The sequence below is a fragment of the Aricia agestis genome, chromosome 16, assembly GCF_905147365.1.
Source record: "Aricia agestis chromosome 16, ilAriAges1.1, whole genome shotgun sequence".
In the NCBI taxonomy this organism is placed as follows: domain Eukaryota; kingdom Metazoa; phylum Arthropoda; class Insecta; order Lepidoptera; family Lycaenidae; genus Aricia; species Aricia agestis.
In genome coordinates, this window is record NC_056421.1 from 2,815,715 (window position 1) to 2,840,683 (window position 24,969).

The window sequence follows — 24,969 nt, forward strand, 5'->3', positions numbered from 1 at the left end:
TTTGGGGTGTTGAGAACTTGAACTCTTAGTGCTAAAGGTTGATTCAGCTGACACAACAGATTTTTACCATTACATTTTGTACCAGCTTGTAGTAGCTTCTTCTAGTCCGTGTAAACTTTAACTGTTATTATTGAGATTTCTAAACATTATAAATTGACGCGTTTATTATAATATTTTATGTCCTAATATTTTGTGATTTATAACGCGTTAATTATACGTTCATGATTTTATTTGTGATTTTTCTCCAATAGCCTCAGGTGATAGCTAATTAATTTTGACAGGTTCTAAAACACGGTTAGATAAATATGATATTTGCATAGATAACTTGATTAATCGGCTTCATTATAAATGCATATTTTATGTTCTCTAGACTCAGATTATAAATTGGTGTTTTGTTTATTTTGTTTCTGATATTGTGGTTTCGAGTTTTGGTCTTATCTGATCCTTTCTATTTTATATATTCTACTCGCTTAGATAGACTGAATTACATTTAGAGTACCTTTATTGCCTTGAAATTATTGTACCTAGTTGTTTTTACCAACTTCCCATCAAAGCGGAAAAATGTGAAAATCATCTAAGCGTCTCCTTCCTCTGTATATTTTCTCCATAAACTACTGTATCCACTGTCAACGGAAGATTGGTAAGGCGCCCATCCGCTGGTTGAGAAAGTCCTACAAACACGTAAACATGATGTAGGCAAAGCAATATGTAAATTGTATTGTAAAGGTATCGGTTGGAAGCGGGCGACCTGAAGGAACAGCAGACGAGAATCGCAGCGACACGTCTGCCGTCTGGTTTCTATGAGTTTGTATGAACATTCCATGTAATTTTGGAGGAAATTTCATACAAACACGTAAGCGTCGCTTACATTCAGCCACTACCGCTGCTCCTCGCGTTGCCGGCAATATTGACCTCAATACTTCTGATTTCTGCGGCAGTAACGACGCGAGTGAGCGTTTACACTCAGCCCTCTATGCACACGTAACAAAACTAAGTGATAATACTTTAGAGTTTAGAGGGTATTATAGATCTACGAATAATAAAAACTAAGGAAACGTAACTCCCATACTAAAATCTGTGCAGTATGTATTCAACCGTTTTGAATTTGGTTCCTTTTCGCACACTAAAATATGGCAATAGCAATGAAACACAAATTTACGAAATAAAGCCGTTGACATTAATTGTCACTTCTATATTTACACAAAATTATGTACCGAATACATGCATAAAGTATGCATGTATTCAGGTCACATTTTGTAGACTCTTGGACAAATTTTTTGACAGTTACTCTTCCTCAGTTTTTAATATTCGTAGGTATAGATGTATCCTTTGTATAGAGTTCACTGCACAGAAATAGATCAAGATATATGTCTGTGGTCACTGTGAAAGTAGCAGCGTTGAAGAACCAATTTTTTTTTAGATTTTTATGGGCAAGCGCCCAAGCGTCACGAGTTTCCCCATACAAAAGTGAAAAAAAAATTTGGTCTTTCAGCGGACAGCGCCGCTAGTTTTACAGTGAAATTTATTACACGGCACTCATACACACAGTAAATTTAGTTTTGTTACTTACTTACTAAGGCAGCGGCAGTGGCATGACGAATGGCAGTGGTGTCGCTGCGACACGTTGTCTGCTGTTGCTTCATGTCATCCGCTTTTAACCGGCACCTTTTTACCAACATGTAAACACGATGTCTCAATAGGCAAAGCAATATGTAAATTGTATTGTAACAGTCTCGCCCGATCGGTTGCGGTAGGATGTGAAGTAATTAGAATCAATTAATCGGCAAGCCGTCAAATTGCCAATTACACTGAATTTATTTTTACTGTTATTATAAGTAGGTAATTAGGTATTTAATAATATGTTAATAAGTCCCGGCAATCTATATCTTCACCCGATAACTGTTTGTGGTCTTCCTAAAATCTTAGCTTATCTTATTTTTGTTATTCCTATCTTTTTTTTATCTTTACTTGACCTACCGTCGCGACAAGCGTTGCGGTTATACTATATTATGTATTATCACTATTTTGACAACTTGCTAAGATTTTTTTAGGCTGCGTTTCCACTGAAGCGGAGTGGAGCTTAGCGGTACCCGAATTGACCAATCGTGCTATTCCAGAGGAATGATACCGAAGATTTTGAGCACGGTGATTGGTCAATTCGGCACCGCTAAGCTCCGCTCCGCTCTGCTCGGCTTCAGTGGAAACGCAGCTATTTTACTTTTTTACCTGCGCAGCTTTACTTATGTTTTGGAATTCGTGTCTTATGCCACTATCTTGTATATTCTTCTTCAACGTCTCTTACATGTTTCTTGTCTTCATTCATCTGTGTATTGTCGTCATCATCATTATTATCATCATCACCAACACCACCACCGCCATCACCATCATCTTCATCATCAGCCCATATCCGTCCACTACAGAACTGTCGTCCACTCTTAGTTGACCTCTCAATTATAACACCCGTCTTCTTTGTCCCCAGGGCCTGCCGTCGTGGTCGAGCGGCGTGGAGGCGGCGGCCGCGGCGCGCGCGCGTCTCGTGCGCTGGGCGTGCGGCGACCCCCCGCCCGAGCCCGCGCGCAAGATGCCGCACGCGCTGCGCCGGCGCTGGCCGCTGTGCTCGTGTTTGCAGGTAAATACTATCTAGGCTTGGCTGTGCCACTGCCATGCCCCCAGATAAATACAAACTCTATGCCATGGTACATACTAAATACGTTTATGGGCCGTTTAGAATCAGCCATGTAGGCAGCTTTGGATTTATGTATAGGCAGTCCGCAGTATAGGCCATGTCCTATGGACGGCCGCAGGGTCCTAAGATGGCGGCCGAGTTCGTACATTAGGGCGGCAAAATTAAAGTCTCTTTTACTCATAAATATGTAACTCCGGCCCTGTCTATACGTTGGGACTTGGGCCATAATAAACGCAAAAATATTCGTCTAAAATTTCCTATATTTCAGATGTACAATTGTGGTGATAATCAAGAACACAATTTGCGGTTGCCCATTATAGCCCAAGGTATAGAGGCGGCTTGATTGTTAAAATACCAATAATAGTGTGTATTATTCACCAATTGAAGTAGGCCCAATTTTGTGCTAGCCAAACAGCTTGATCAGCATGCGAAATTTTAGAGCCTATTCACTATTCAGCCCATTGCTATGTGATGGATTTGTTAAATATGATTGTTGCCATATTTTCGCAGCTGTTATACGAATATGTAAGCAGTCAAAAACGAAATTTTGATAAAAATTGGGCCCGGGCGAGTTTCTTACGCCGGTTCTTCTCGCAGGGTCAGTTCCCGAACCGGTGGTAGGCATAAGTAGGCGTAGCACCGACGCGACGTTTTGAAAGCATTGGTTTCAAATCTATTCAGAAATAAAACAATTTTTATTTTATTTATTTTATAATATTATGTCCCATATACGCGCTTACATATACGCATGGATTTGTCAATCATGGACCAACGTGGACATTTTTTTTACGAATTACCAACCATAGTCGACGCAGCGTTAAACCTCGTAGTTAAACTACTAGGATATTTAAAAAAAATTAAAAGCATAACATGTTGTCCCACTACTGGGCGAAAGCCTTCCCCGAAGTCTTCCAATTCTCTCGATCCGTAGGACAACCTGGCTCGTATTTGTCTAGCTCATTGCCAATATATTTGAATTAGTTACGGTAATTTTAACCCTTCACTGCAACATGTGTAAAGTGCAGTCCACACTTTGATGTGAAGCAAGCGGGTGCAAGCGGCCCAGTGGACCGTGGTTACTGGATGTAACGCGATAGGCGCGGGTCGCCGGTTCCAATACCGGACTTTCACCTTACTGTATAAGCTTGAATATTATGGTACACAGATCAACCAGTGGTACCTACCTAATACCTCAACTTTTCTAGTGTATGTACCGTCGTCATGTGGCCGGATTATGTCAGTTCAATATTGGTTATAATCTGTCGACTGGGTTTGACATAACGCGACCAAACTACGTAGGTCCCTCATCTGCCTAGGAATCAACTTCTCTTATAGTATATTAAGTATATTAAAAGACTATAAGTTACCTGGATCGTATCGCATTCGTATCGTTGCACCGAAGATTTCTAGGATAACATCTAATATCTGGAACTTGAAGTCTCAATACAAATTTTCATAAAAAAACTCTTATCTAGCTGTTTAAGCATGAAGAGATAAAAGACAGACACAAACACTTTCGCTACAGATAAAAACGGTATTCTATGTTTTTCGTTATCAGTTTTGGAGTTATTTTATATCAAATGGTGTTAATGGTGTTATTAATAAACATACTTTTTTTTTTTAATATTATGTTTATTCATGAAATGAACAAACGTGTATGTGAATAATTAGCATGAATTAATTGTCACTGTCCGTCTGTCTGTAGCAACATTCACCGTGACCCCGAACGACTTGGTCTTCGTTAATCACCACTTAATTGGACCACATTACTCAATGGCCAGCTACGGCCATACTAACGAAAATATAGTACCATTTTCTTAGGTTTAATTTTAAGGCCTAAGGGATATGTAGAAATAAGTACAGTATGAAAACATTGTACTTATTGGGATAAAAAGTTGTAGGGGTTGTTCCCTGTAGATGATAGATGTTGGTAGTGATGCTAGATTCTGCTACTGATACTGATGATAGGAATAAAATGATACACACTCGATGCTAGTTAATGATCTGCGTTTATTTTGATATGTTTGGTTTAATTTATACATAACAATATAACTGGTGATTGGGCAAAACGTACGAACTCATCGACACGCTGAACCGTACAAAAGTGTTAAGTATCCCATTACAAGTGTTAATCCAGGATCTCAAACTATTAGGTACCCTGTCAAATTAGATCAAAATTTGTTTAGAAGTTTGCGTAAAGAAGTTACAAACACACTCACAAACTTTCGCCTTTTTAAGTTAGTTTGGTTTAATGCCAATGCAATGCCAAAACAATCTGGCCAGTGTTGGCTAGCGTGTGAAGGTTCCATAAATATACTTTTTTTGTACTAGTCAGGCAGTTACATAAAAGTAGACGAGAATAAGTACTACACTATAATTAATAAAATAATTGATATATCAGTTACCTATAAGGCGTTACATATTATAGACATGATAGAGAAAGTATTAACAATTACCTTGTAGTTTCATTATAAATAATGTATCAGCACGTCAAACGAGACGTATATAATTTATATACTTCTATTTTATATCCAAAAGCGAGCAATTCTTGTATATATGTTACGCTCAAAGACCGAAATCGCTCAATGAGCGAAAAAATGGCTCACAACGCGTTGTGGCCACAGTGAAACAGCCACGACGCGAAATTCGCGTCGTGGCTCTAATGAAATCGGCCACGACGCGTTCTGGCAATCACAAAAAGACCATATCGCGAAATTCGTGTGGTGGCTGATATGCTATTCGTTTTTCTTGATTTGTTCTTGATTGATTAATCGTCCATAGGTATGGAAGATTATATTTAAATTACCACGCGTACTACAAGATATTTTTTGTTTTACTAAATCACTGCATAACGTGTTTTTCATTATTATTTGAAAATATCCATAGTTCCATAATATCCGTGCTAATATTGTTACTGTCTGTCTGTCTGGTGCAACGTGTTATTATTTGTTGTTGTTTTTTTTAATACAAGGTAATCTGATCTTAATAAATTATAAAAATTTAGTTTTATTTTTATTTATATAATTTAAATATAATACTACTAGTTGATGCCCGCAACTACTTTGCGCCAGACATACAGTAATAATATTAGTACGTATAGTATGGAATTATAAATATTTTATAAATAATAATGATAAACACGTTATGCAGTGATTTAGTAAAATCAAAAATATTTTGTAGTATGCGTGGTAATTCAAATATGTATAATCTTCCTTACCTATGGACGATTAATCAATCAAGAACAAATCAAGAAAAATGAATAGCTTAACAGCCACGACACGAATTTCGCGTTATGGTCTTTTTGTGATTGCCTATTACCACAACGCGTTGTGAGCCCTTTTTTCGCTCATTGAGCGATTTCGGTCTTTGAGCGTAACATATACATAATTGGAATCTTGGAATCGGCTCCAACGATTTTCATTTAGTATATAGAGGGTTTCGGGGGCGATAAATCGATCTAGCTAGGAATCATTTTGAGAAAATGTCATTTTATTCGTGTTTTATCGAATACCGAGCAAAGCTCGGTCAAATAGCTAGTACTATTATTATAAAGCTAAAAAGTTTGTATTCATCTGACCGCTGTAATCTTAGAACAAATGGATCGATTTTTAGGGTTCTGTAGCCAAATGGCAAAATACGGAACCCCATATAGATTCGTCATGTCTGTCTGTCCGTCCGTATGTCACAGCCACTTTACTCCGAAACTATAAGAGCTATACTATTGAAACTTGGTAAGTAGATGTAGTCTGTAAACCGCATTAAGATTTTGATACAAAAATGAAAAAAAATATTAAAAATTATAGGGGTCCCCATAGCTACATCTGAAATAAAATAAAAAATTTCATCTAACCCAGGGGTTCCCAAACTGTGCGCCGCGGCGCCCTGGTACGCCATGGAAAGGCAAGAGTCAATCCTCCATAATTAGCTATACCAGAAATATTAATTATAATATAATTTACATTTAAACATTATGAATTATACATAGCAGGCAGATGATTAAATATTTATTTATTATTATTTACTTGTTTAACCCAACTATAATCAATAAAGGTGTTTATTTATGTATATTTTTGTAATAGCCTAGGTAGAGATGGACGCCTAACAAACTTTGACTTGTAAGTGCGCCGCTGGCAGAAAAAGATTGGGCACCCCTGATCTAACCTATGCGTGTGGGGTATCTATAGATAGGTCTTTAAAAATCATATTGAAGTTTCTGATAAGAATTCATTTTTTCTAACCTGAATAGTTTGCGAGAGAGACTGTTCCAAAGTGGTGTCCCCACTTCTAAAGTACTAAGATGAGTCTAAAAAAATATATGATGTACATTACTATAAAAACTACCAACGAAAATTGGTTTGAATAAGATCTAGCGAGTAGTTTTTTTTATACGTCATAAATAGTAAACCATAAAGTAACTTTCATTTAATCAACTAAAATATAAAAATAAATCAAAAACTATTTACTTCATTTCATAAAAGTAAACCTTATTGCTGCTTCGGAACCCTTCATGGGCGAGTCCAACTCGCACTTGGCCGGTTTTATTTAATTTGGCACAGAGTAGACCACAGGGAAGAACAAAGGCTACTTTGAAAATGCACGGTTCCAACGGAATTCCTTGTAATAACGTCGGAGTAGCCGCGCGGATCGTCTAGTAACATTACGAGCTAGTAATTCCGTTTACTAGTAAATGATATTTCTTAGCCATATTCATAACTGGGTTCAATAATTTAATTACATAATAAAACTAGGTTAAGGCAGGTCTAGACTTAGCATAACTTAGGTCTTAGGTCTTATGCAAAATATGATATTATAGTAATATAGGACGGAGAACGCATATTGATGCAAGTTGTGCTATATTATATATTATACAGTGTGTAACAAAAATAAGTGTATATAACGGAGAGGCTCCGTTATTCTATCGGAACTGGCCAAGAACTAAGTTCTATGTAGAACTTAGTTCTGTATTTCTTATTGACGATAAAAATCTTTATCTTTTCTAAAAATTCCGAAAACAAAGCTAATGAGTAATGAGCAGTCAGTTTACTACCTCGTTCTGTAATTGCATACGACAGACGAACGATAAACCTGCACAGAGTAGCGCATGCATAGAGGTTTATTTAATTTAGAGTGCACACGATCGAATCTGTGTGATTTTTTTAACTCCTTATCCCAATTCTGCTTTATTAATCCATCATCAGCTTCGATACAGTTCAAATTGCTGCATTTACTATGCACGTTGAACAATTTATTTTTATCCAATCAAAATACGTCGGTGTTTTTGAAAGATTTTACGGCAATACAATATATATTTTGTAGTTTTATTCTACCGAGACTTCACCTAAATCATAACAAAACTGTATTAATATTATAGCCTATTGGGGTTTACTGATTTCAACAATTTTATTATTTAAATTTCCGAGATTTCGTTTTTATTTCTGAAAATATAAATTATGCTGTACATATACGTCAAAAATGTAAAATCTAGTAATAATACCAGCTTTTATTTTTAAGAAAGACTGATCTTGTTGACAATTGGCATAGTATTTTTTGACAAAAATCAATACTATTTTACTGTGTAACTAATAGAAAATGATTGAATTTATGATGCAGTACATTGAAAAATGATTTCATAATGTAGGTGCTATTTAAATAATATTATTTTGCTTGATCCGAGTCACATTGTGTCAGTCACTAAATACTTTGATACTGTGTTATTTATACTAGAGCAAGCGCGTATTGATTTGCCTGTGCGTTCGCCACTCTGTGCAAACAGTCATAGGTCTCGTCATAATTGACACTCGAGTTATGTCATTTAGTGTGGCTCTCGGTGTCCAGGGCTACGTACCTTTTGCTCCTGTTTCGTGATTTTCTTTTCAGTGATATTCTCAGATAGTACGGAAAGTTTCGGAAAGTGCGGTAAGTTCTGAAGGTTTCGGAAAAGTGAAGTGATGAGTTATGTTTACGAGGAGAAGGAATAAAAAGTCGAAACATGTAAGTTTGTATCCTGTGTTTTTTCAGTGTTTACTTTAGGAATATTACTTTATTTTGTTAAGGTAGATGCTAGATCAGGGGTCGGCTAGTAATTTTTTGGTGGGGTCCGGATACTGTGGGGAAATTTTTACGAGGTCTAGAAAAAACACACTTAGACACACTTGTCCTGTGTAGGGCCTAAAAATATTATTTTAATTAAGTAATATATAAAAGTATACGTATACCTTATCTATGTATTAATTGATACTTGGTATAAAATATATTACAATATTTCGCGGTCCGAGATTCCGCATACGGACCGCGGTCCGCCTGTTGCCTACCGCTGTGCTAGATGTTGTTAACAGCTGTTTATCTATAGGGTAGGTGCGTAATATTTTGTATTGCGATAACTTGTTATCAATTAAGGTGACGCCGCGTTAAAGTAAAATACCGTGTTGGATATTATGTTTTAAATTGTTTGTTTTCTATGAGAGGCCGGCCCGGCTTCTCATAGAAAACAAGCAATGGAACAGCAAAAAATGGAAAGGGCGTAGCGACAAAATGGTTTTTGTCGCGTAATTTAAAAATCATAAATATATACATTACATTTAAGCTATGGACAAATTAAAGTGTATGCTTCAACCAATTTATGTACAAATTTGGGAAGCTTAAATCACTCTCCTCTGTTGGCAAAATAGGAATCCCTTTTTTTACAGAGCCCTATTTGATTGATTATTCTGTGTTATAAAAGTTGACCAATCGTGTTATGCTATGGGTAAAGACAAAGACATGTCAAAGACAAAGACATGATGAATACTGACAATGAACTATAATTTCTTAACTTAAGTCATTGCTGAGAAAAATCGATATCACTACAGCCAAATTATCAAGGCGTCGCCTTAATATCATCCCTTTCTTTTCAACGGGGGAATATAAATGGATTTAAAGTCGCGTTTCGCTGCGCGCATCTGTTTGAAAATTAATTCTATATTTTCAAGTAGGTACGGTACCCACTTTTTGAGAATTTTATTTCAAAGTTTTTATGTGGTTTTTATTTAATTTTGTTTAAATATTATTATAACAAAAGCTATACTGTATACAGCTGCAAACAGGAAAATGGGACCGAATGGTTAAACGAGAAACCTTATCTAAAAGGATAATTTGCAGCGTTGGGATTCAAAATCAAACAATTCACAAACAACTAGGGAATAGGGGAGGGTAGGGAAGGAAATAGGAGGGGGTAGGGAAGGGAAAAGGGTAGGGGATTGGGCCTTCGTAAAACTCACTCACTCGCCGAAACACAGCGCAAGCGCTGTTTCACGCTGGTTTTCTTTAAGCCCGTGGTATTTCTCCGGTCGAGCCGGCCCATTCGTGCCGAAGCATGGCTCTCCCATGTATTTTCGTTATTGTAACTCTATGGCCATTTGTCCACCGTCGCCGTCAACGGGACGTAACCGGGACGTCTCCGAGATCGAGATGACAGCGCCGATATATAGCAGTGCTGCGGTCTCGTAGGCCCCACTAGAGAGAAAAGTGATAAATTATTTAACGTCAATTTAAAAGCAGTATTTACTCTGTAATTATACACCCGACAAATGAAAGTGGAAACTGGTTAATTATATGTATCGCCGGCCTGATATACCCACTACCCTAGACAGTAGACGTATCTAGGACGATAACTTTCGTTTGCAAATTTTCATTTCATTAGACTTGATCTATAGAAACCACGGTCGTTTTTACAGCGGGAATGTAGTGTTTGACTGTGATTAATTTTAAGATTTAAATACAGCGGCGCTAAAATGGTTGCTTTGGAGAATATGATTCGTTTTTTAAATCGCAAAATGCAAGTCTGCTTGCAATACATGTCTAGTAATTCGTACTAATTTGACATTTGTCAGTTTGACAGTTTTGACAATTCATTTGCTGAATTGATTGAGACTTGAGAGGAATTGCTAAATGTGACCATTTTTAGCCCCGCTGTTCCCTGTAAGTGCAGGGAACGACAACGGTTATGCTTAGATCTTTTAAACCACGCAACGCATTTTGATGTAATTTTTTAGGGTTCCGTACCCAAAGGGTAAAAACGGGACCCTATTACTGAGACCTCGATGTCTGTCCGTCTGTCTGTCCGTCTATCTGTCGGTCTGTCTGTCCGTCTGTCTGTCCGTCTGTCTGTCTGTCTGTCTCCCTGTCTCCAGGCTGTATCTCAAGAAACGCTATACCTAGACTTCTGAAATTTTCACTGATTGTGTATTTCTATTGCCGCTATAACAACAAACACTAAAAATAAAATAAAATAAATATTTAAGGGGGGCTCCCATACAACAAACGCATTTTTTTGGCATTTTTTGCTCGTAACCAATAATGGCAACTGCTAGGCACGTCTTGTTTAATTATATTTGTACTTTAATAATTAATATTAATATTAAAATAAAATAAATATTTAAGGGGGCTTCCATATAAAAAAAAAATTGTCTACTTTCGCTCTATAACGGTACGGAACTGTTTCTTCGTGCGCGAGTCCGACTCGCACTTGGCCGATTTTTAATGGATTGACTGATTCAATTGAAAATTACGTTATAAATAGTATGTAACCTTATTTTTATTAGGTCACGAAATAACGTCATTCTTTTTACAACCAATATTATGACGCACAGGTCTTTTAGGCACTAGTTTACCAGAAAACATTCATTTGGCATAGATGTAGGTTTTGAAACATTTAGTTTACTGTGTCGGGACTGTAAATTGAAGTTATTTATAACAGTGCTTATAAAGTATATCACTTACCATCAGGGGAATGGTTGCTCTACTTTTTCTATTTCCCCTATGAGTTACCACTATACATAACAAATTTCTCCAACTAACCTACATTTTGACATAGTTAAACCATAATTTTATCGATTGGAAAATTGAAATGGTGTCGATGAAGTGCGCTGGACTCAATTTTTTAATTTTCTTCTAGTAGGTATGCTTTTGTGATGGACTAATTTTTAATTATTTTGGATCTGAATTATTATTAAAAAAAACATTTTGGAAAATATCAATTGCTTACAAAATATCATTGTAAATTGCTATTCAATTTTATGTATCGTCTGTGCAATATTTGCAACAAAATACGTCATTTAAAGCAAAGCTAAAGTTAGGAGTAAAGTAGTGACAATAGAAGCGATAATGAGTATAAGGGGTCCCTGTGACCCTCGCGGGGTGACAGACACAGCCCGGGGGTGCAGTCGCCGGAGGGTTAATCCTAAGTCGTCACTAATGAGGAAGTATGCGAATTAATGGAGTTCCTGCAATAACAGAAATGCTCCGTCTGTATATTTTGTTTTGTCAATACTCAATAGCTTGTTTTAATAAACAGGCTATTGACAATCAAAAAGTATGTATGGTTTCGCTGTTTCGCTACCGTCGTGGAGGTGAGGCGAATATTTAGTATCTGAAGTAAGTCACGAAACAGCCAAGCCATACATACTCACTGATATGTAGAATTTGTTGGAGTTAGGGTTGATAGAGTTAGGCCGCGTAGATTCAGAAGCTTGACTCTACATTAAACGTGTAAACTTTCATGTCCTAATTCATAAAATTGGTGAAAGTCTCATATTTAAACTTACATTCCTTAGCTTATTTTACGGCATATAAGCAAATTTCGGCGTATTTTTGATATCAATAAAATCTTAAGTATTAGATCTATTCAATTGAGACTTTGTAAATTGTATGTTTAATAAGTCTATTATTGACATCATATCCTGAAAATTAAAACTAGTTGGTACATCGAAAACCTATGAGGGTCAACTTTCCCCCCCCCCCCCCCCCCATTTAAAGGGATGGGGGGCGAAAATTACAAGTTTATGATTTTTTGTTGGTTGTATACTAAACTTAGATTACACAATTTTCAGCTTTCTAGCACTTTAGGAAGTAGCCAAACATTTGACGTCTAAAATCTACAATGGGCTCCGGACTGAAAGAGCATAGCAACTCGGTAGATCTTTTGGTGCTTGCCGCCATATTCTCACTCTGTCACTATCTCGAGAAGCGCATTGACTTGGGAGGCTCTCAATTGAAACAGCATTTCCCTCCAGAAATCAGGCGATCTCACATCTCGTTGAGCTAATTCGTCTGGCGGCCTGTGTAAATAATGTGCAGTTGTGGGGCCGAGTGAAGTCATCGGCGAGAACGTTGCTTGCCGTAGGGTTGGCACGTTTTAGAAAAAAAAAACATTTAGACGAAAAATACGTTAGACAAAAGAAATTTAGTTTAAATACCTAATTAAAATACTAGTTATACTTATTTGTAAACGGGTAATTATAATATTATAATGATTAGTGACGCAAAAGTAAATTATATTATTAGTAATGTAGTAATAAAAACCGCAATGAATAATTAAATCGTAAGTCATTATGAGGTAATTTAATTATTGTTTATACTCGTTTGTGTTTTATAAAAGAAAAAAACTTGAGAGGTGTCAAGGGACACCCGAATGGAACGAAGTTATTTCTTATGTTCAAAAAACCTGTATATATCTTATTGACACCCAGGAATTCTAACAACGCGTCGGTTTATTCTAAAAAAAATGCCATCTAGTTGACGCACAGGAATTACTATCAATGTCCTCTGCCTCTACCATGCAGGTACTAATATAAAAGTGTCGAGGTCAAATATCGTTCTGTCAAGCCCATCTAGCCTTTACGCCGAATGCGCGATAAGGAACTTCGTTCCAATAACTAGTATTTTTCTGATTTCTGATCCTATAGCAGTAGCACAAATACATGTAACCAAATATTATAAATACGAAAGTATGTCTGTCTGTTACCTCTTCAGGCTTAAATCGTTGAATCAATTTTGATACACCTTGGTATCTAATGCTAAGTACTCACATACGGTTTTGCACGATAGTTTTTCTCCGAATCGAAGGAAATGACATATTATGTATTTGACATATTATTTAATTCCATCGAGCCGGCGCGAAGCGAGCCTTTGAGCTGTCAGTTTTGCGGTCCACACGGTGGTTATTGCTCGATTTGGAGTAAAACTATCGAGCAAAACCGTATGTGAGTACTTAGCATAAGCCGTTCTTTGAGTCCGAACTCCGAACAAATAACTTAAAACTCGCAACACTAATTATAATTTTCTTTCCGTCCCTCTCCTGTTATAATTTATCAAAGCGATAATGTTTCTTGTCATGCGATATTCAAATGTTTCCACTGCTGGGTTTTCATTCACAAAAGTTCGTTCATGGATGAATGATTCCATTGTTCACGGATCAAATATCCGACGTCTATATTGAATTTGTATTAATAAGTCTTATTGTTCCATTTTATCAATGTTGACATGGGTATAACATTGTTTGAGTTTCATATCTGGCAAATATTTTCCCCGACTTTGCTGTGTAGGTAGGTACCTAAGATAATAATTAATATATCAGTCGATGTGATGTTATGCATTTTACATTTCAGTTAAAAATTTGTTTACTGTTGAACACCATATTTTAAAGAATATTATTTTAATGAAATTATAGACTACGTTATACGGTATATCATATTGTATTGCAACAGCTGGAGTGCATTATAATCATTAAGTATAAAAATATTTTTGACAACCCTACTCTGAGTTTGGAACAATCAATTCGCGAGTCATGCGCAGACGCCGCTCGATTACAAGGAGTTCACCGCAGGGCTGGCGATGCACTTTTGTCGTATGACTCATCAATTTCTTTTGATCGTTTTACTGCAAATAATCGTAATATTTCATTTTTATGGGCAGTATCGTTTTATACTGTTTTGTTATGGAATTTGTAACAATCTATAAGCCCTAAGCGGCCGCATTCGGCCGCGATAGCAATAGATAAGCTATTGTGTCTCGTTATTCCACGATCGATGGGTTACGTGAGCCAAAAACTTTGTATCCCTTTTGACGAAAAATGGGGAAACGTAGGTGAATGAAATTTTGCACAGTTATAGTTTACATGGTGAAGGAGTGCATCGAGCTCATATTATTTTGAAATTATGCTTTTATCATACATTTTTTTAACAAATAAAACATTGCACACACTACAACACACACACTAGGAACGATGACAGATTTTTGAGTGACAAGCCTATACATATGAATTATACTCTTTTATTTATGATTGAAGTCAGTTGACAACAAGTTGACAAATTGAAAATGGATTATAGTTTTTTTATTGAATCTTAGATACTATTAGACAATGCTTACACGGCCAGTCTGAGATCGGCTGAGTCCCAGAGACAAGAGTTGAAAAAATATGATAAAGTCAATATTTTTTTTACAAAATATAGGTAGTAGTCCTAATGTCGTTGAAATTAAGGTTGAATTTTGACCATTGGGCGATCTCTAGTAACAATAAAACTGACACATTCAAACAACATTTTCTACTACTGTTTCCTTGACATTTATCTCAGTTATAGTTATTTAGTATCAGTATAAGTCAGGTTCAATGAGAATAATTGTTGTATCACTTTCACTAACAAGTATCGTTAACTCTTTAACTGGTTGGTTACGTAGCCGAATAACCATACCCTGAAAAGTTTGGGAGAAAACCTCAAGTCGCCGGCCGTATATTATAAATCTTGAGCGAAATAAATTTTACATACAGACAACATGACAGACTGTAAGTACAGTCTGCAGAAGTAACAGGATAACTTTGAGTTTCGAAAATGTTACCTTTGTACAAGTCCTGAAAAGCGCACCATTGAAAGGATTCAATGGAGGAAAGGACTGTACCATTAAATTGTGGAAATAAAATTGTTCCGCGGCAGAACCACGTTATTTTGCAAAAGAATTCTTATGAGTAAATTTGAGTAAGCAGGTTCGATCAGTTTTAAAAGAAAGAAAAAATAGTTTTATGTGCTTCCAATTGAAAAAACTTTACTCAGAACGACAACAGAAAACTTTGTCATCAGACCTCATCAGTTTAAAATTGGTGACTCATCCTAGAAGAATCCAAAAATGTTAATAAAATTGTACACACCTTGAAATAATAATCAGATTTTTTGACTCTCGTATTTCTACTACAAAAGCATATTTTTTTAGACACTGCGTTTTTCTACTGTCTGTACTTTGCATGACGTGTAGTCCTTAAATGGCCTGTGCCATGTATGAGGAAGAGGCTGGCACATGAACATGACCATGTTGTATATGGGCAGATCATGTCTTCCGATTGTAACATGTGACTTGTGAGGTACGATTACGTACATGCAAGTTGGGATAGAAAATACGAGTTTTACATGACCAGAGAATAGGAGATTTTAGAGGGAACTTTTTCTATGATAGAGTTTGTTCAAGTGCTATGTCTGTTATATTCTGAAAACTGATATTTTACTTACATCTTTGTTTCCACTGTATTTAAGACTTTAGATCCTAGACAGATACGCTTCGAAAAACCACCGCCACCTTTATCACAGTTAATTACTACATTGATCCGCCATTTCTAAAGTCAAGACCGACGAATCTATTTTTAGGTGACTAAAAGTCGGAAATAAACTAGTACTTCAAAATATTGTTGCTTAATCAATGTAAGATCAATAATGCTTGACGAACTTATCAAGCATTATTGATCTTACATTGATTGAGCATCGAGCAGTTGGAACTTACCGTCCCGTTCTTCATTTCTTAATTCTTATTCATGAAGAGATCCTTCTGTTTCCCCTCTTTGCTTTAGTTTTAATGTGACCCTTATTGTTCCAGAATGACGAGCCCCCGGAGATCACGTACTGCGTGGTGGGCGGCGAGGGCGGGCTGGCGTTGCAGGCCGTCACCCCCACACATCCCATGCCGCCCCAGGACGAGTTGGACGCCAAGTTCGCCGAGCTGGTGGTGAGTTATACCACTTCTGACACCTAGCCAGCTGCCAGACTTAAGACTAGGGTTATACGGTCAGTTCAGTCCATTAGTCTCAAACTAACGCCTGAATGATTGCCGGAAAATATATAATAAAAGAATGATCACATTGCAATCACACGGTTACACGATCCTTCTTTCATCAGTTGGACTGTTGCCAGACTGACCGTCTAACCCTCGTCTAAGACTTTGATGAGTTACCCGAATAATTCTAATAGGTCAGCCTTAAGTGGGGAGTGGAGCACCATGGGGTTTTAATGGGTACTGGGTAGTCCCTATGCCAGGGGAGTCCCACATACCCCAGCCGATATTTCCATTCACCGGGGATGCAAAGCATTTTCCCATCTAAAAAAAGAATGGGTCATACCCATGTCCACCGGTAAATACTTATAGGAGTAAGTTTTACCGGTCCTTATAGTCCTGAAGCAAAATCCAGCACATAACTGCAATGAACGAAAGTCAAACACATTACACAAAGCTTCATTGACTCTAGTAACTAGCTCTACATATTTTAAGACGCGTAGAAAACTGCGTTTTGATTAAAGTGTCTTTAAGATCAGCGGGGCTAAAATGGTCACATTTAGCAATTCCTCTCAATCAATTCAGCAAATGAATTGTCAAAACTGACAAATGCCAAATTAGTACAAATTACTATTAGACATGAATTGCAAGCAGACTTGCATTTTGCGATTAAAAAAAAATGAATCATATTATGATTCTCCAAAGCGACCATTTTAGCCCCGCCGGTAGAATCACATGATACTTCTATTTTCTTTTGATTATAGCTGCCCCAAGATAGCTTCAGGCCGTGTAACGTGTTCAAACCAAACTGACTGTCAGTCGCCGAAAGTGAGCGAACGTTACGCAGTTTACTGTATTTCCATACATACTTATTCACTTTTTCGTTCACACCTAACCGACAATACGCTATTACGCTAAGCGTAGGCGCGGACATTCGATCCTGCATGTTTTGATGGGTCTGGCACAGACAACCGTTGGTAAATTTGCGGTGGGTTGATCGTGCCCGTAGCTTTGCCTAAGCGGTGAGTGGAGCACCATGGGGTTTTAGTGGGTAGGTCCTCGGAGAGTCCCACATACCCCGGCCGATGTCCCCAATTCGCCGGGGATGTGTAACGAATTTCCCCATGTAAAAAAAGGCGCGGACATTCGATACCGTTTATTTTCACGTTCACACTGTACTTACAGTGAGCCTGCTCAGTGCTCACATTCGGCGGCTTACAGTCAGTTTGGTTTGAACACGGCCTAGAAGTGTCTCTCATACTAACCAATAAGCATACTTACAAACAGTGAAACTATATCAAATGTTTGTTTGCGGCTTTTTAACTATCATAATATTATTATTATATCCGTTATAATCCGTATCAAATCACACGGTGCTAGAAAGTGTATATTCCAATAAATACCTAATTTACTCACATGTTTATTGAGCTGTCGGCTGCATGTGAGACAGTTTAATCAGCAAACCCGTTAGACCTTATTTATATAATATTAAGGTTCATAGTATGCATACGTGTTTTCACCAAGCCGGTCTGGCGCCAGAATTGGACTAGGATTAGCGCTTTCTAGGAGAAAGGGAGAGGATTTGCTGACGAATATCCGATGAAATGTTAGAGTCAGAAGATTTACCACTTATATACTTAAATGACTTAAAACAAAATCATTACCTTTTTTTGGCTTAGCTGTAGTCGCGTGAAAAGGAAGAATCTTTGTTAAGTAAATAGATTGCTCCTTCCTTTTGTCACTTTAAAAATATGTAGTCTATCTAACTATGATATTATGATAATAATCCAATTATAAGTCTTTCCTTCTTTGCAGCTGCGTCCGAAATCTACTCTGTATTTCATTGAAATCGGTCCAATAGTTTCCTATAAGTTAAGGCAAACGAACTTGGCCATACATTTGCTGTTCCTATTTCAAATCCTATTTTTTTTTATTTATCTTAGTTTAAAATTGACCTAAAAAAATTCAAACGTCCAGGTACTATATGTATGTACTTAATGAAATTGTCGCTCTATTGGCGTGTGTTTCAAATAGCCGTAATTTGTAAATATGGAGATGCTGAATGTATGCTTGAATTTAAATAAATTGGTATTACTTTGGAAGCTGATATTATCAGGAGTATAAAAAATAAAAAATGGAAATTAATAACTATGAAAGCAACGTTCATATACTGAAGATTATTGATGTATTTTTATTATAATTTCGTAGCTTTCAAATTTTGAAAAAAAATATGAGGCTATTAAGGCTCTAAAAACGGTAAATTACGACATGTCCATAGATAGGGCGAGCGTCTTAATCTAAATTCTTAACAAACAAAACAAAGCTTGGGCGCTTTCGCTTATCATAACTCATAAGCTAGTAGTAGGTACAAGTGCATATAATGATCCGTTGCCACCTGATGTAAGTTACATCATACGGACGTGATCGGAACTATCTCAGTTATTTTACATCGCAATTTCATCCTTATGTATAGTTAACATAAGAGCGCTCTCAGGGGTATTATAACTTTGAATCGTCATCATCTGTCACGGTTTGACAGCGAAAGTGTTGTTAGATAATAATTATTATCTATATCGTTTAATCTTTAATCGCTGACCATTATGTTCGGTGTTTCCTGTCGATCTTGAGCTATGACATAAAAGACATGCTTACTTAGGTCACTGTAATTAAATAAAACATACTGTAGACTTCTCTACCGCTAGCGAAAAGTCTAAAGTTTAGGCTTGTATAAATAGTCAGGACTTAAGATGCATATCTCGGTCTCAAGACACGGTTCAGGCTCTGTGATTGGTTGGCTGTCAAAATTTGGACCAATCACAGAGCCGAACCGCGTCTTGAGACCGGGTTCGATTTTAAGTACTGACTATTTATACCAGCCTTAAATTTAGACTCTAACGGCCGTACTCAGAGACAGAGGGCCGGTTTTAGTACTTCCAGCGCCATGGGCGAGATTTCATCGGCGCCCAGGGTGCTGATAGTGCTGAAAAAATTTGGCGCCCCTTTAGTTTGCCTTCAGCGCTCCTTTTTATCCGGTGCCCTGTATCTGTCGCCCTCCAAAAGCCGCTACTGCAAAGACATTTTGTTCCTCTACGTGAATCTTGCAATCAACCTTCAGACTATAAGCAGATGGGATGTTGGCTTCTTAGTGTAGGGTGGTAGTCCCAGTGGAATACATCCCTTTATTATTTAGTCAGTCATATGACTGACTGTCCTGGTCAAATATTTATGTCTCGTCTCTTTTTTAGACGACGATTTATTTCTGGGATTGTTAGCTGTTCAGCTAGAACATTTTGATGTTTCTGGAGTCTACATTTGTATTTGCTAGCACTGCAAAGACATAATAATATTATAATGATGATTAAACTTCAATTTAATGAAAAGTTTGACAGATAATGTATGGGGTTTATATTTAAACATAAATCATCGCTAAGTATCATCAGAGTAGACAGAATTATAGAGTATACCGACTTAGAACTGATGTTGAAATTTTTATATTTGACGTATTATGACGAAAATTGTCGCTAGGGTTGTTAACTTGTTACCTACGAATTTAAAAATATGACATATTCACTGGACGTGTTCCTCTTTGGTCGTATTGTTGTTTGTGTTTTGGTACATGCAATTAAAATTGTCAGAATCCAATTTTGAAATCTTTATTTTAAATATTTAAAAATAAATTATATCAGCCAGCGCGAGGCACATTCCGTTCATAATCCTAGTGAAACCCGACGAATTTGACAGATATTGAAACCTGTCCGTCTCTTTGCAGTCGAACTACTGGTAGTTATGTCTATTGTGGTATCATGGTGCCTAATGGCGCTTATGCGATCATCATCATCATCAGCCTATTACCCACTGCTGAACGTGGGCTTTCCCCAATGAGATATGAAATGCATTGTGTTTCAATCATTCGTTTGTAATTTATTATTTCCAATACATTAATTTTGCGAACCAGAAACACTATTTCACGTAGAAAAACCTAGTTATTTATGTTCATACTCTTTGAAAACATCCATAGTCCATCCATCCACACTATACATAGTGAATACCTCGACTTTCTCCCGTGATTGGCGTTTGTCAGCATTTCGCCGAGTATTAATGAACGTAATGAACTTCGGTATCGGTTTCACTTGCATTCATATTTCATAAGCCGCCGGCTTTCTAACTGACTAGGCTACTTGTTTAGCCATTGTCGAAATGTAAGCAGAGAGTTGCATAAGGACTAGACCCTTAAGGCTTAGCTTAAATGTGGGCATACCTTAGTAATATTATGCTGGTGACTTCAGGCCAGATTCATGTGTATGTGTTTTTATCATCATTTAGATTTCTACTAGAACACAGCGAATTTTAAGGTGATGCGTTGATAATTTGGCTGATTGATTTTTCTCAACAATGACTAAATCTAAGAAATTAAAGTTCATTGTCAGTATTCATCATATCTTTATCTTTGAATTACCCATAGCATAACACGATTGGTCAACTTTTATAACACAGAATAATTAATTAAAAAAAACCTCTACAAAAACAGGGATTCTAATTTTGCCAACAGAGGATAGTGATTTAAGCTTCCAAAAATTAGTACATAGATTAGTTCAAGCATGTACTATAATTTGCCCATAGATTATATGAAATATATTTATGGTTCTTAAATTACGCGACAAAAACCATTTTGTCGCTTACGCCCTTTTCATTTCTTGCTGTTCCATTTCTTGTTTTATATGAGAGACCGCCCGACCTCTCATAGAAAACAAGCGATCTAAAACATATCCAAAACGATTTTTTTTCTTTAACGCGGCGTCACCTTAACCTTATAATGATTCTATTCGATTACATTTGATGTCAAATAAATTGCAAGCCAACCTAGATCTTACTTTATGTCTTAGTCAAGGTCATAAATAAAGTAATAAACATCTACAAACACTAATAAATAGTTGTAAAGGGGCAATAAATTGTATGTAGTAGGGTGCCGATAGTTGAAAGCTCAATAGCTGTTCGTTCTGAACTTTCTAGTAGCACTGGAGTTGAGGAGATAATTGTGTATGCGCTTGATTAGGTTGCGCTAGTCATATTATGGTCAGTAGTCAGTACTCACTATCGTTATTACTCGATAGTATTACTCCAAATCGAGTAAAAATTATGGTATGGACCGCAAAACTCACACGCTTGAGTAAGTTTGAAGGAAATTAGATTTATTTAATTCCATCGAGCCGGCTCGATGCGAGCCTTCGAGCTGTAGGTTTTGCGGTCCACACAGTAATTTTTACTCGATTTGGAGTAAAACTATCGAGTAAAACCGTATGTGAGTACTTATCAATATGTTATTACCTCGTTCGCAGAGAAATTCGTTTATCGTACGGAAACTGTACATTTTTTTTTTGGTAAATTATCATAATTACCCGCAACTCCGTTGGCTTATCAAATCGGAACCGGAACATTTGTCTAGGAAAATAAGTATCTTATGTCCTTTCCTAGGATTCAAAGTATTACCATACCAAATTTTACCAAAATCGGTTCAGCGGTTTGGACGTGAAGAGGTAACAGACAGACACACTTTCGCATTTATAATACTTTTATTTATGATGATATTGACAACTACCTACTTATTATGACGTGTCAGTATTGTGTCATGCCAAATGTGTTTATACTTTGACGGTGTTTGTACTTTCCCTATGGCTAAGTGGCGGCACCTAAGAGGTTACCAGTTCGAAACTCGCAAGGTAAATGTTTGCCCAGCAAACACTGTCCTGTCCAACGTCACTGTATGAAATAAGGGGGCAAACGAGCAAACGGGTCACCTGATGGAAAGCAACTTCCGTCGCCCATGGACACTCGCAGCATCAGAAGAGCTGCAGGTGCGTTGCCGGCCTTCTAAGGGGTAATAGGGGAGGGTAGGGAAGGGAATAGGGGAGGGTACGGAAGGAAATAGGGGAGGGTAGGGAAAGGAAAAAGGTAGGGGATTGGGCCTCCGGTAAACTCACTTACTCGACGAAACACAGCGGAAGCGCTGTTTAACGCCGGTTTCTGTGAGGACGTGGTATCTCTCCGGTCGAGCCGGCCCATTCGTGCCGAAGCATGGCTCTTCCACGTCAAATTCGAATAATGTAGTACTAGATGACGCCCGCAACTACGTTGCGCCAAAAATAGTTAATCGCGCGGGAATCGTACATTTATCCGGGATAAAAAGTATCTTATGTCCTTTCCCGGGAATCAAAGTATCTCCAAGCTAAATTTCAGCAAAATCGATTCAGCGGCTTGGGCGTTCAGAGGTAACAGATAGACAGACAGACAGACAAACAGACATATAGACAGACGCACTTTCGCATTTATAATATTAGTATGTATGGATAGTATGGATAAGTATGGATGTAGGTACACGTATATTGTACACAAACCGTAATGAGAACACAATCTGATACTGTATTTATACATTCGCGTTCGCTATTCGCCTCGTCATTCGACGTTGATTCGACGAAACATTCGTATACGAATGCTGTCGCGAACTTTGTCGCGAACTACCGTTCACACATTCGTGGGGTGATTCATTTTGATATTCGCACACGAACATGGAGGACGTGTTCATATTATGATAGCAATGTTGAATGAAAAATATGAAATTTATTATAGCGATATTTTGGGTTCCATTAGAGTATTTTAGAATTCCTAGAATTTTTGTAAAATTCTAGGAATTCTAAAATTCACCTTTCACTCCACTCCATTTTTATTACATAATAATAATAATAATAATAATACTAAAATATACTTACTAATAATAATATTTATTAAAAACCAAAATATATTTCCTTATTATATTAGCCAAACTGCATAGTAGTTTGTCGGCGGGCTACGCGCTCATAAATGCGAAACTAATAAATATAATTAATATATTTATTAGTTATATTATAATTAATATATAAAAAAATTTATTCGATTTTTATAGGCGAATCACGAGGCGAATGGCGAACACGAATGTGTAAACAGTGCGCTCGCTATTCGCCTCGCACTTCGCCTCGCGATTCGTGGCATTCGCGTTGAGAGCGGTTTTTCGGACGCGAATCAAAGGGCACGAATAGCGAATACGAACTTACTGTTTACACATTCGCCTGCATTCAGTTAACAGCTAGCGTCCGACCCTACAGGACGTGTACAAAGCTGAACATACATATTTGACTTAAGTACACTGTACTGAAAATAAGCCTATTTTTATATATTAATTATAATATAACTAATAAATATATTAATTATATTTATTTACAGTTTAACTAGATGACGGCCGCGAATCCGCAAATCCGCCAAAAATCGTTTATCGCGCAGCAACCGGGACTCAAGGTATCCCCATACCTTTCAGAAAAATCGTTTCAGTGGTTTGGGCGTGAAGAGGTAACAGACAGATAGACACACTTTCGCACTTAATATTAAATAGTATGAAATTTATCATGTTTTCGTTCACATGTGTTGTCATAATCAACGATATCAAAATACTTAGATACGACGTATGCCGTCAAAACTGTAGCAATGTTTTTGCATGCAAAATGTGTATCGAGAAAATATTGTCGTCCTTTTTTGTCTTACAGTAATAGCATAAACTACTTTCTCTTTCGCTCATTTTACGCTTCGCTTTGATTTGTCTCTTAAAATGGAAGACAATAATTTAAATATTAATAAAATCTTAGTAATTACGTGTGAAATATTACACCTTTGGCTTTATTTGTATTCCTCGTTTTGTTACTGCACTGACGGAAGGCACATGACGGCATTCTGGAGCGAAATGTAGCAAAAAACAACGCGGTAATTAGTGAATTAAACACGTCCGGCTGTTACCGCGTCCTAAGGCACACTGCTCTCAGATGAGTGAGCTCACTCATTTCGAGGGTGACACATTTTTCGCTAACGATTGTATGGAATGCCTTTCCTAACGTTCTAATTCTATGGTCATAATTAATAACTAGGCACGTAAACAAAATCTTAAGGATCTTTTATAATAGTGTAAAAGCTTGTTTTTTAAACGTCGTCTAGCTATGCTTATTTAAAATAGATTTTTTTTAAATGCCAAATTTAAGAACAAGACGAACGATACATGACGTGCTTCTACTGCACAAAATAGTGAATGGCCTTACCTCTTGCTGCGACTTACTAAATCTCTCTCACTAGTAGTACCATACAACCTCCCTCGGAAGCCAATGACTAAGATTCTGTGCGGCCCAACTTCTAAAACCAATTTAGGCTTGCAAGCTCCACTGTCTCGAATTTGCAAACTGTATAGTTATGTTTGCTCTAATGTCGACGACAATAAAGACATATTCGGTATGACCTATATTCAGTTCAGAAACAAACTAATGGGATTTTATAAAATTAAAAAAGACACTTAAAAACACACATTAGGTATATCTATTGCACTTTGTTATCTATTGTCGTTACTTATTAATTATTATGATTGA

At 37.0% G+C, this 24,969-nt stretch overlaps 1 protein-coding gene across 5 annotated transcripts in view; it reads left to right on the top strand.

Moving 5' to 3' along the window:
- Nucleotides 1-24,969, top strand: part of LOC121734958 (disheveled-associated activator of morphogenesis 1) — a 78,840-nt gene that overhangs the window by 32,109 nt on the left and 21,762 nt on the right. For 4 of the 5 annotated variants that reach the window (XM_042125607.1, XM_042125608.1, XM_042125610.1 and 1 more), the window contains exons 3-4: nucleotides 2,480-2,629; nucleotides 16,361-16,489. In XM_042125607.1, coding sequence (XP_041981541.1) covers nucleotides 2,480-2,629; nucleotides 16,361-16,489 — 279 coding nt within the window. Of the gene's footprint in view, nucleotides 1-2,479; nucleotides 2,630-8,541; nucleotides 8,678-16,360; nucleotides 16,490-24,969 lie in introns of those variants that run through there. The other variant, XM_042125611.1, reaches the window with a different exon arrangement.